This window comes from Labrus mixtus, chromosome 16 (assembly GCF_963584025.1).
Source record: "Labrus mixtus chromosome 16, fLabMix1.1, whole genome shotgun sequence".
NCBI classification, from domain to species: Eukaryota; Metazoa; Chordata; class Actinopteri; order Labriformes; family Labridae; genus Labrus; species Labrus mixtus.
In genome coordinates, this window is record NC_083627.1 from 12669209 (window position 1) to 12683000 (window position 13792).

At 43.4% G+C, this 13792-nt stretch overlaps 1 protein-coding gene across 1 annotated transcript in view; it reads right to left on the reverse strand.

Moving 5' to 3' along the window:
• Positions 1–13792, reverse strand: part of LOC132990789 (glutamate receptor ionotropic, kainate 5-like) — a 180806-nt gene that overhangs the window by 62131 nt on the left and 104883 nt on the right. Inside the window, 1 exon segment of the mRNA XM_061059226.1 lies at positions 8832–8990. Coding sequence (XP_060915209.1) covers positions 8832–8940 — 109 coding nt within the window. The 5' untranslated portion in view covers positions 8941–8990.

Consider the following 13792-nt stretch of genomic DNA (forward strand, 5'->3'; position numbering starts at 1 on the left):
CCGCCGGTGCAGAAACGTCATCTTGTATTTATGTAAAGAGGCTGTGGAGCGAGTCGGAGCGCCGCCGCTGTGCTTAGTTCTGGATTCAACCTGAGACTCGGCAATGAAACTGCTTTTATCGAGGCTCACGGCACTTCAAAGACTGATTTTATTTCACCCCCTAGAGGCGGTGTAACTTCACAAAAATTGACTAACAGGTTTGGTTGTCACTTCATGTTTCTGACATCCTCTGATATGAGAGAGGAGGAGTGGACTCTGGGGGGCTGCAGGTGGGTCGACAGATTCAACGAGACAAGACAAAACAGAGACTAAAAACAACAAATCGCTGCGTCTGCCCGAGGCGGGAATCACAGCGCTGAATCCTCTGGAGGCTTCTGTCCTTTCAGAGGAAAACAACACTCCTCATCGCACACATCGCCCCTGTGTGTGTGTGTGTGTGTGTGTGTGTGTGTGTGTGTGTGTGTGTGTGTGTGTGTGTGTGCCAGTTTGTGCCCATATTTAACACTTATATTGATTTTTACTCAGAGCCGCTCGCCGTGACCACATAAAATTTGGTTTAAGTGAAGCGCTGCGATGTGGCGGGTAAACCGCTCCCTGAAGATCTCAGTTGTTCTTGCAGATAAAAAAAGAAGTGAGGCTTTTATTTGTTGTTTTAATGTCTTGGTTTTTTGCATCATATGAATCCTGAAATAAGCAACAGAACAATCCTCTCTTTGATCCAGACGGGAAGTCGGACCATCAAATTGAAGAACGACCACCAAAGTATCGGCAGGATATTGATTTATCCCCTCAGGACTCTTTGTATCAACTCTTTTTCTAATGTTGCTCTGAAGCCGCCATCAGGTCAGAATATTTCTCTCATTCTTTGGAATATGATAAAAAAAAAAATGCAGAGCTAAGAACAATCCCATCAGCCCCGGCTGCACTTTGTGTTTACTGCTCATTAGAAAATATTTGCACGCTCATAAGAGTTATTCACAATAAGGCGTGTAGCTGACCTGATTGCCAGGCGGGCGCGGTGTAACGGTTTGTCAGGAGGCTTAAAACCCGCCTCAGCTCCACTTCTCAGCCTGTCGTTAGGTTGACTGAAAGTTAGGCTGAGTCCCATACATGGGACATCGATCAGCGCCCCCTGCAGGAACAGATGGGTGACGTCACTCAGGCTTCAAACATTCATATTTACAGTCTGTGGGTCTAACACCCGGGACTTGGAACTATTTTAGATTGACAAAAAGATTCTTTCTGCTTGTGTTCTTCTGCTTTTCCAACATGAGACAAGTCATCCACTGATGTTTGAGAAAGCAATGTCGTTTTTGCTGACGCCATAGAAAACAACAGTGAATCTTTTCTGGTCACTGTTTGACAGGATTCTGTCTCTTCAGCAGTCAGCGGGGGTCCTGTGTGAGGGTCTAACCCAGAACTTCAAACAGATCCTCATGCATTGCCCATCAGCTCCGCTCCGTTAACGCTACGTGCTTACTCATCGGTATAGATACATTATATTTAGCAGTAAGAACGATGCACTGCAGCAAGTTGTAGATGACTCAAGATGAGCAGGCCTGAATCTAAGCTCTTCATTCAGCCTCCGGTCCCAGAGGAGGGGATGCTCCGGTTCCTCTGAAGGTTCCTCGTCTCTGCAGTGGAAATGTAGCCACAAGGGGAACCACCATGTACACACCCAAAGCACGGGAGCTTTATGGTTCACTTCTCCAGGATGGGGTTTTATAAAACATGTTTGATAGTTTAGTAACTTCATGCTGGAATCCACAGATTGTCCTTTTATCACTAAGAGTTGTCAGCATGTCATCTGGAATCATCCATTTCATTATGATTTATATACAATCAAAACGGGCCGTTATAGGATACATTTTCATGTTTCTTTAGCAACTCAAAACATTTATGGTTTGGTGAGATGTTCCGAGAAAACATTCAGCAAAAGACGAGCCCTGCAGTTGTCGTTTCAGAGAGTCATTTAGCAGAGATCCTTTGTTAAAGACGAGTTGCAAGGCGTGTTTGTTAAAAACGGTGCTTTTCTCAAACAGCAGAATCCTCCAGATTAAAGCTGCGGGCCATCGAGGAGCGTTTTCATTCCTCTCTCTCTTTCTCTCTGCATCACTTCTGAGTCTTTTCTTCTCATCACAGTTTTAAACATTTATGAATTAATTTATTTTACTGTAACATTTCCGACCTAAATCTTGAAGCTTTGACGCTCTGAGGTTGCACAGAGAACAACAAACTCTTTACCACTTAATTTATAGAATTTATATTCTGTTTGGTTTCTCCTCCAAAAGCAACACCTTAAAGGAGCAATCTGTAACTCTGACACCTAGTGTTTAAAATGGGTACTGCAGTCCAAATTCAAACATTGTAGAGAGCTGTCTCCCCCCGCCCCCTCCTCTCTAGAGTCGATGCTCACGCAGGTCGCCATGTGGTGGACACTGAAGCTTCAGTGTTTAGCCAGTTCTGCATCGGTCTGTAAACCTTTCTGTGTTCTAACCTCTCTCCATTTTTCAAAAGCATCTCCAATATTGATCCTAGTTTGAGCACGTTTCTGCTCGTGGAGCTTATTAGAAACATGCAGAGACTTTTTAGGTCGGGTACAATCACTTCTATCTGAACCAGTTCTCTTGGCCCCTTCCATCGCTGCAACACCTGTTGGTTTGACCTGATAACTGGTCTCATATCTGGCAAACCGAGGGGCGTCCAAAACGGCCGTGTTGGGGGGCCTTAAAATCGTCTACCTTCTCTGGTCCAAACAAATCCAGAGCATTCAGGACCAGAATCTAAAGTTAGAAGGAGGACATACTGGCTGCTGCATTGTTGTGAGAGAAGCCAGCACTTCAACATAGCATGTTTCCTTAATGTCTGATCATATAGTAAGATCACTTTATCATTTCACTCACTACACATCTCACTGACTGGACCTATAACTTCTAAAATGACGTGAAAGGACATTTTCTAAAGCTTTAAAGTGAAATCCGTCCTGTTGTGACAAACTGTTGTGACGACGTTTAAGTTCCAGACCGACAAACACACCGTCTCTTCTATCGTTTAGAGATCTTTATTGATGAATTGAGTTTAATGGCTCCTTCAGAGTGACGAATCGCTCAGGTAGAAATAATTCATGGCGGCTTCTTGCAGCAGCTGAAGGACAGTGATGCTGCTGAATTGTTAAAAATCCTTCACTACATTATTTATGATTTTTAATCTGGCCTGAGGAGAGAATACCTGCACGCTGATGAAGATTTATTTTAGGACCTTCTTTTATTTCTAACACTATAATTCATGTATTTAATACAATCCTCTGAATGCAGCCTGAAACCACACCCACCATTGATGTCATACAGTCATGCAGGACACCCTGCAGGGAGCAAACGACCATAACCAAATGACGGCCATTCTTCGGGACTTTAGGATGATGATATTCTGCTTTGTATCACGATTCAAATTATATAAACTTGGGGAATCTGACAAATGTCACTGTTTCCACAATAATTACCTACTAGGAAAACAGGGTCATATCGCACTACAGCGGCATTTGCTGCCACTCTAGTCAGTGCTCCTGTTTCCACAGCGAGTGCTGCAGTCCTCACCAGAGCGTGCCAGCAGCGACACTACGCTATGCCACGTTTCAAATTTTCACCGAGTCTATTTTTAAACGGGAGATGCTGCAAGCACGCGTCAAGGTGAACAGAACAGATCGACCCAGACAGGAAGTCAGACAAGGAAACGCACAAGAGCGTCTGATAAATTTCAAAATAAAACACAATATACCGACTCACGGTCGTGTTGTCCATCACGTCATCAAACATTATGGCACCGAATGAACAATAAATCTGGACACAGGAATCTTCATCCCGCAGTGAGGTACATGTGTGAACAACCAGGCCAGGAGAACTTCAGGAGCTGTCGATATTTTCAGGAGTGCAGACGTGTGAAAACAGTTTCAGTGTGAACTCGGAGCAGAGAACAACAAAGCCAGACTGAGTTTGACTTCACTCTGTTGTCAGGAAGTCGCTACTCGATGTAAGGTTTGAACGGGATCATGTAACAAAGAAGCAAAGGTCAGTTTTCAAAGGGTTAAACTTTTTTTAAAACCTGCAGCTCTGTTGCATATTTTTAGAACATCATCAGTCTCGTGTTTCTGTGCAGCGATAACCTTGTCCGCCTCCTGATCCACAGATTGACTGCTGCCTGTTTCAGCTGCTCGGATAACTAATCACCGTCTGACTGACAGCGGTTTATTGACCTGAGAGACAGAGAGGCGGCTTGGCCGGAGACACACACACACACACACACACAACACACACACACACACACACACACACACACACACACACACACACACACACACACACACACACACACACACACACACACACAAAGCTGCTCTAATTACAGCCAGTGTCATGATGCATTCTGGGTCGTCTCTCGGCGTGACAGCCATGAATCAGTTTGTTAAATGTTTGAGATTGATAATTACAGCTGAGTCATGAGTCCTGTCCTCGTATTCGATTGTTGCTCGTGTGAGGAGCTGATTGTGATTGCTTTTCAGAGGGTTTGTTTTTGTATTGATGGAACCATCAGGGTGCTGAAATGTCCAAAACACCTGAGGTCACACTTTCTTCAGACGCTGTTCTTATCTATAACGTAAACAAGAGAACACAAGTTGACTTCTTTCTTACAGATATTTCAGGTTGTATCACTACTCTCACGGGATTAGACTCATCCGGGATGTCATTGAGGAATAAAGGGAACTTTAGGGGATGTGGTGTGCGCTGTACTCGCCACAGTGGGGCCCAAAAAGCAACAGCACATGTTGCTCGGTGACTGAAACAATAGTCCAGAAAATAACTACTTTTTGTCTGTATGTGTCCACTCTTCAGTGGAAAGCTCTGACCTTTCTTCTGCTGAGGAGGAGGAGACGAGCAGAAGCAGTAGAAGAAGAAGGTGTGCGTTCATGAGATCCCTGGGGCATGACGGGACTGCCAGACATTTCTTTAAAATCTATAGCTCTCTCTCTCCGATATCCCGGTAAAGATCTCATGTGGTTAAAATATGATAATCGACATGAATAAATACATAGTGAGGATGTTGGAGCAGTGACTCTGTGAATATTCATCTCCTGAATGTTATCTTGAGCCTGTGAAGTTCTTAAAAAAGTGTTGGCTTTGATAAATGATGTTGAATCAACACTCAGCAGCAGGTTAAACAAACTACAGAATCCTCCGCAGGACACACTCGACCAGAAATCACTGCTGCCAGTTTTCCCACCACGTAGTCCTGAAAGGACAAAAACACTTTCACACAGTCCTTTTGATTTCACTGAATCCTGAACCTTTGAAATTTTGTGTTTGAGCTGCGAGTGTTGAAATGGAACTAAAGTGGATTTTCCACCACCTGAAGAGAGAAGTGCTGCTAAAAGGGAAATATTCGTGTTACCTGAACACGGTCCAAAAAGCATTATGGAGGAATTTAAACAAACACTCAGAAAAAAACTGCTTGCTTGATATTTTTTGTACAGAATACTCTTCGCCAGCAGCTCGTATAAATCATTTGATTTTGTTTGTAGCTCATTGTTTTATTTAAGAAAAAACTACTTTCTCATAAAAAGTCTACTGTATGTGCTCCCATGTGCTAACTTGACCTTTTGCTTTAAAGGGGACATTTTATGACAAATCCACTCTTACAGTGTTTCTGAACATATATTTGGGTAACCTGAGTTTCCACCGACCCACAAAATGTGAAATAAACCCATCCAGTCCTTTGTTTGTGGTCTGCATAAGTCTTACAATAAAGAGAAAAATGCTCCATTTCAAATTTGCTCTCCTTGTGATGTCACAGTGGGATTCTGGTTAAAAAAAAAATCCCCTCCCCTCTCCTGGTATCTCCACCCATGGACTCCACCCCCAGCCTAGAACAAAACTTTTGCACAGGTCTGCCATTTTTATTCTCACTACAGAGGAGTGACTTCTACCGGGAAAACCCAGGGGGGGCTCATTGCATTTAAAGAGACACACACACCAAAACGGAGCGTTCTGAGAGAGCTGGTTTATACAGGGTCACAAACCTCCTCTGATGCTTGATTCATGTTATATTTTGACCAAAGCACAGCACAGATGTTTCATTTAGACCACAGGGGACTGATTGGAAAAGTGGAAAAGTGGGATAATATGTCTTCTTTAAAGGGTTATTTCTGTTTTATTTACGTCTTTATTGTAGAGACAGGACAGTGAGTCGGAAATCAGGGACAGAGAGAGTGTGGGGAAACACACACAGGAAAGGAGCCTCACTGTCAGTCTCCACATACTGGATACTGGACGAATATAAAAATGTGCCGCTTCTTTCAATACATATCGCATCGTATTTCAATGTATCGTATATGAGTATTTGGATGTTTTCATGGGTCACTTGCTCATAGAATTGATCATATTATAAATCACAAACAGTAAAAATGTATTATGGGAACATTTTCAGATGAAACAAAAGTATGAACAACAACAGAACAGTGACTGAAAATAAACGAGTCTGAGAGGAGGGAATGAAACGTTTGAACTTCAAGTGTTACTTTTTTACATTTCATGTTAAATAATTAACCCCTGATGTGTCACATATGATACAAGACAAAACCTCAGACACACAATTTGTTATTCCATTTATTTCTAGAAGGTTTAATAATGACTCCAGATTCAAAGAGTTAGCTGAAAATCAAGAATAAAGTTGGACTTTTTCTTTAACTGCGTAATTTAAATTAGACTCTATTGAGTGTGAGTGTGTGTGTGTGTGTGTGTGCAGCAGTCAGCTGTTATTAATGGAAGAGTGAAAGGTGAGCCATTACACATCACCAGACCACCCGGTTGCCATGGCAGCCTGCACCATGTAATTGCTCGCCGCTTTTACTGAAGCCCCGCGTGATAAAAGCAACAGGGGATTTCAACTCAGGGCCATCAGGGCGGAGAGATGAACGGGAAGAAGAAAAAAAAACCTTATCTGCTGGGAGGAGAGAGCTGAACTTTTTACTTCCTTCCCTTTAAGTCGCAGCTTTTATGGGAGTTAATCTTCCTCTGCAGGGCGCGACGAGGATGAGGAGGAAGAGGTGCTGATAGCAGAGCGAGACTCAGGCCGAGACGAGAATCCAGTCACAGAGACGCTCCCTGATCCAGTTTCTGCCGACTTTATTTGCATATTACAAATGATTCAACGTGGGACAGACACAAGGAAGAAGAAATGGAAATGCAGAGCGTGTGAACGACAAAGGGAAGCCTCGGGGGGCTCCTAAGACAAACAAAGCAAAGAGATCGCATGAGAGGAATCAAGATGGCAAACAGACAGCGGTGGGAGGTGAGAGAGCAAACAAAACGACGAGGAAACACCAGAGAGAGTGAGATACAAACACGACCAAACAGAGGAGTAACAAGGAGGAGGAGGAGGGCTTAAAAATAGAGGCGATGAAGAGGAGGAGCATGTTTATCTGTTAACACGTTTACACAGGAGAGAGAGAGAGAGAGGATGTAATACAGATGGAAAGATCTGGTGTTTGTTTTTCTAGACAGGAGGATTCTGGGTAAATTACAACACGTTGTGCATCAAGTAGAATTCCTATTCATTGTTTTCAAATTACACACCACCAACAAGGTTTTAGTCAAGCGATGCATGTCACAACTAGCACAAATTCAAAAGCACTGAGTTACCACCGAGTCCCAGGCCAAGACATACAACTGTGAGTACCAGATCCAGACCAACAAGTCCAGAGTCAAGACCAATATGTTGCAAGACCGGGAGTAAGTCAAAAGGAAAAAGTTAAAATAACAGACAAATAAGACCAAGAACTTTGTGTAATATGCCAAGTTTATTTTGAGAAGTTCCAGTCAAAGAAATCCTTACCAAGTCCCAATTCAACACGTCCCGATATTGTGTGTCCCAAAACAAGCCTTGGCACAAGAACTACAAGGCCGTAAGAAAGAACTACATATCCCAAATTACCAAACTAGTCCCTCTCAAGTCCCAAGTCCAACGTCAAGACATTCAACTGTGGGTACCAGATCCACACCGACAAGTCCCAAGTCATGACCAATACGTCCAAATCAGGGCCAAAGTCAAGAACAACCTGTCCCAAGTTTAGAAAATGATGTCCCAATTAAAGTCCTGACACAAGACCAACAAGGCCTAAGTCAGAGTCAATACTGTATGTCCCACCTCAGTGTCAAGACTAGAGCAACAAGTCCCTGTCAAGTCCCAAGTGTCCCTTGTGTGGATATACAATTTTGGGTACCAGATTCAGACCATTATGTCCCAATTCATGGCCATCGTTCCAGCAAAGTTCCAATAGAATATAAATGAGTCCAGATGCAGACCGACAATCCCCTTACAAAAGGCTAACAAGTCCTTATCCTAGAATAGTATGGCCCAACCGAGTGCCAAGACAAGAGCGACAAGGTCCCGCAAAGTCTCATGTCAAAATCAACATGTTCCCAACTCAGTGCCCGAGTTGAGACCAGTATTTTCCAATTCCAGAAAACCTAGCCACACATCAGGACCAAACAATTCCTAGTAATATCCCAAGTCAACCCATGAAGTCTTCGCTATCTATTGGTCTCCAAGTTTAAGTTCCAGACCTACAAATCCTAACCAAGTCCCAAGTCAGGACCAATATGTTCACATTAAAGGACCGAGCTGGACCAACAAGTTCGAATTTAAGACAAACAAGTCCAAAGTCAAACCGAAAAGTCTCAAGTTGAGGTTTTTATGTTCCAATTTAAGTCCTGACACAAGAGACAAGCCTGAGGCAAGGCTTAGGTTTATCTTCAGACAGACACGGCGACTCTACTCACCCATGCGGACGGCAGAGAGGGTGTTGGCCTGGCTGAAGGAGAGCGGTGCCATGGTCAGCAGCAGGACGACGACGTAAATCGACAGCAGCAGTGCTGGCAGAGCCGGCATCTTCCACTGCTCCTCATGGAGAATGGTCTGCTGGCCGCCTGTACCGCCACCTGCAGGACAGAAGGAGTCATTACCACCACAATGATAATATATCAAATAATATATCAATATATACATCTCACTTATAACACAGTCCTGATCTTTTAAATGACATATTTTGTAACAGCTGCCACATGCTTTAAATTGTCCTTTTCCCCCTTTAGAATGAAGAAACATTATAATGAGACATTCAAATCTGAACATGCAGCAGCTTGACAGCTTCTCATTTAACACATTATATTCAAACAGTATCTGTCGCTGTGAAGCATCACTCATAACGAGCTCCGCAGCATGTTGACATTTATGCATCTCTGCAGAAAGCGGAGCATCGACCTTGTTATCCACATCTCATACATTAGATTCGTTAGCACAGACTCATCATCCACTCTGTCAAAACAAGACTAAATTTGAAGACGAACCGCAGCTTTTAAACGCAGCTGCGAGAAAGAATGTGAAAAACTCGAGACACATTTAAGAACAAAAACTACAGGCAGTTCCCTCAGCTTGAGCTTCTTTAAAGGGGACATATTCTGAAAAATCCACTTTTAGTGTTTTTGAACTCATATTTGGGTAACCTGAGTGTCTACTGATGTGAAATAAACCCATCCAGTCCTTTGTTTGTGGTCTGCACAAGTCTTACAACTGTCCTTGTGATGTCACAGTGGGATTCTGGTAAAACAAAATCCCCTCCCCTCCCCCTGTATCTCCACCCCCAGACTAGAACAAAACTTTTGCACAGGTCCGCCATTTTTATTCTCGCAACAGAGGAGTGATGTCTACTGGGAAAACTCAGGGGGGGGGCTCATTGCATTTAAAGAGACACACACACCAAAACGGAGCATTCTGAGAGAACCCAGTTTTGAGTATGACATATTTTCTGTCTCCTCATACGCGCTTTGTTATCACTGACTCTACTGCCTGTACTGCCACCTAGAGGACAGGAGGACAATTTACCCACTTTGAAGAATACCACAGGGGCGCCAACAGCCAGCCTTCGAAGCCGACCTCGGCCCTTTGGTGCGTGTCGTCCCCCTCTCTCTCCTCCCAACATCTCCCGTCTCTCTTCAGCCATTAAAGACAAAAATGCCCAAAACAAATCTTTAAAAGAAGAATACCACAAATTAAAGTCCCCATGAAACGGAACTTCGAGAGTATTGAACCGCCGTGTTTTGACGTATTTGTATTTTCAGCAGAAACTAAAAAGAACCAATCACAAGCTAGAAGGCGGGACATAATGTTGGAATGAATATGAATGGATCGTTACTTAAAGCCGTCATCACGTCTTTGTGCATTCATAGTGACGTCCACGACAGTGTAATATTGGTGTCCCAGTCTGTGAAGTCACATTGTGGTTGCAGAAGCACAGTCAGACATGCACACACAAACAGCGCTGCGCTCCCCCGCTGGCTCCGACTTTTTTGATTCTCTGATTTTTCTTTAATTTTCAAAATCCAAAACAAAAAACACCAACCAGAATTTACATTTTTAGAGACTTCAAATCCATTATCACCCCTCCGCCGTCTCGCCTCTGTAAAGCCTCTGTTACTACCATCTGAGACAGTACAGAGGGGGGATCACTATGTCCCCCCATTACACATCCATGACAGTCAGATTGAAGGATAAATGTCACAGAGTTGTAAATAACGCGGCTTCAAACGACGGTCTGAACAGGACTTTAGTCTTACAATCCTGCCTCTCATCATATCTTTGATATGTTTTCTTCTTTGATCAGCTAGAAAGTTTAAAATCATGATCTTTACAATTTTAAGAATTAATTCAAGATGATTTCTTGTGTGTGCATGCTCAATGTTAAACTAACAAACTAACTTTAAAGTCGGTCCAGACCAGCAGCTCGTTCACAGAGACTGTCATTAGTTTCACACAGTTTTTTAATCATGTTTTTAATGAGGCCTCGTCTCAGGTCCGTGGCATGTATGGACTGTCCTTGTCTGACTCCACCGCTGAGGCATCATTATCATTCTTATTAGTACTTCACTGACCTCATGTAATCATCAAAAATACCTCTGCCTGACTCCAGGAACTAAAAATGGAAACGCGTGCACAGAAGGTCCAGAGGGAGAACAAAGTGAATCACACATGACGGCTCTTATTAACTCGTGGTTCTTTTATTTAATTTTTTTTACCTCAGACGACTTTGAGATGATCTGACAATGAGCAGGTCAAATTCACAGGCCAACGCGAGATCATCTACAAACCAGGCAGTGACACTCTTCATAGGAAAACTGGCCATCCGTATACATGTTCATTCCCAATGGTGACTGTACGGTCCTTTTAGAGGAAGAAGAAATCAAAGATGTGGAGAACAAACCAGGTGTCCTTCAGGGGCAGTTGAAGATGCTACCTGTAGAATATCAACCTGCACTTAACTTCAAACTGTAATTCCTCTCACACATTGGCTTTCTTTCACAGTTAAGTAGATGTTACTTTTTGAGTGCAGGATGTTTCACCTGTTTCATGAGATGGTTGGATGTGTACTAGTCGCACTTTGTGTTGTGGGACGCCTTCAAAACGCCAGTTGGCTTGTTAGCCTAGCCTACCAACAAAATGAATGATGGGTTGACTTGCAGCAGTGAGGTCAAACATATCATCAATATTTAGAAACATGAGCATGTCTGTCAAATGTTTGACACCCCTCACAAAAATACAGACGTTAGCAAACTAGTGACTCTACTTAAACGAGCCGGGCTTTCAATACTCTGCCGGTGTTACACTTTAAAGCGTGACCCTGTTAACTGAGGACTTTCGGCTGAATGCCTCTGAGGTCGTTGACAGCTGTTGAAAAGTTGAAAGTCTTTGCAAATGCTTCATTGGTTAATTTATTATTAAACAAAGTCACAATAATGAAAATTTAACAACGTGAGTACTCTTGCTGTTTTCATGCAGCCGAAAGTCGCCAGTTAACATGGTCACACTTTAAACCGTAACACCTGTTAGCAGTGTCGGCAGAGAAACTCCTGCAGCAACGTGTGGAGGTTTAGGACCAGCTTCTTAAGGGTGGAGGTTCTAGAGTTGAACAGGACAGATTCTCCTGCTTCAACGAGCCGGATGTAAACTCTCTGAACTAAACGAGTCGTTGAACCAGTCACTGTAGTCGAGTCCTGAAATGCTCTGCTGACGTTGAACTGGAAGGAGACGGTGAGTGATGTTAGCATATCGCTGTTTTATTGCTAATTATCAGCTGTAATGGAAATGTCCTATCACTACATATTACCACCACTACTACTGGAGTGAGAGAAGTCATCCAGTTATTTGTTGCAGTTTCTGAGTTGACAGCATTCTCTATTTAAACAAATTGCTTCAGGGTTTGAAGCAAGCCGTGTCCTCATCTACTAGGCCATCTCGGTCCGCTTGTTTTGTTCCACATCAGAATGCGATTTTTGTGTCCACATTTGTGCAAACAAACGCCCCCTTGTTTCGTAAGAACTCCTCCAAACAATGCAGGTGTGAAAAGACCCTCAGATTGCTTTGTTTCCTAATTGCTACTGGATGTTTAGAATCTAATGGCTGCACAAATGTTGGCTGTGATCAACACTTTTGTTATTTTCTCATTAAAAGAGGACAAAGAAGAAGCGATTCAGCAGTTTCACTCAGAGAGGACAAAGATCTTGATCTGTAATGAGCTGTAAAATCATCACAGGTTACATGTGAGCTGCATTTTCAAAAGTAGCTGATTCAGTTTGGATTAAATCTGAGAGAGAGGCGAGAGAGGAAAAGAGAAGGCAAAAGGAGAAGATGAGGAACAGAGAGAACGTGAAGATGAGCGAGAGAGGAGACAGAAACGGGAAAGAGGAAAAAAAACGATGGCAAACTAGAAGAGGCTGGAAAAGACAGAGAGAGCTTGGATGAAATGTGTTAGAGAACAAAAGTGTGAGAGAGATGAAGAGACCATCACATGTTGCAGACAGAGAGAGAGAGAGAGATTTAAAATGGCTGAGCGAGCGAGCATGACGAAAACGAGTCCAAATCTTCAAAGTAGATTAGCGAGACTGAAGCGAGATTTTTTTCATTAGCCGAGCGTGTGCGTGTGTTTGCATTCAAGATCTCAGAGCAACAACACGGCGAGCTCAGAGCGACGTCAACACACCCGACCCTGTTCAATCCCATCATGCAACTGGTGCATCTTTTCATCTCTGCCTGGACAGTTATGTTCCTCTAACCTCCCCCCTCCCCCCACAAACAGCACGTTCCTGATTTGTTTAACCCGCCCCGCGCTAAATGTTTATCGCCGCCCTGCCAATGAGGCGTCCCACATGAATTTAAATGAGATTTCAGATGGAATTTAAATTGGCTCGAGCCGATCGGGATGAGCTGGATGGCAGAGAGTGAGAAGCCGAGTGCAGAAAGATGAAGAGTGAACGATAACAGCAGCCAATGGGAGGGGGGAGGGGTGAGGAGGGAGAGAGAGAGAGAGAGAGAGAGACTCTCTGTTCTAATACAGATGATGATGATAATGATGATGTGATTGGTTTAAGCTAAATGACTGATTGTTTTTATACGAGCTGATTATTAGGTGTCATGTTGATGAGGCTGAATGTTTTGTCTTCACGCAGAGTGACGGTGAAAGCTCATTGTTGGTAAACTGTACTCTTATTCTTAAGGGTGGTTTCACATTAGGGACCAGGGCCCGGATCTGAGTACACTTGACCCCAAAGTCCGGTTCATTTGATCAGTGTGAACATAGGCGTAGAAGAGGTGGTTTCAGGGATGATCCATGAGTACGGTCCGTGGGAGATGTGAAAGCAACCGTGCTCAAACAACAAAGTGGACCTCTATATGATGTAATTCTACAAGT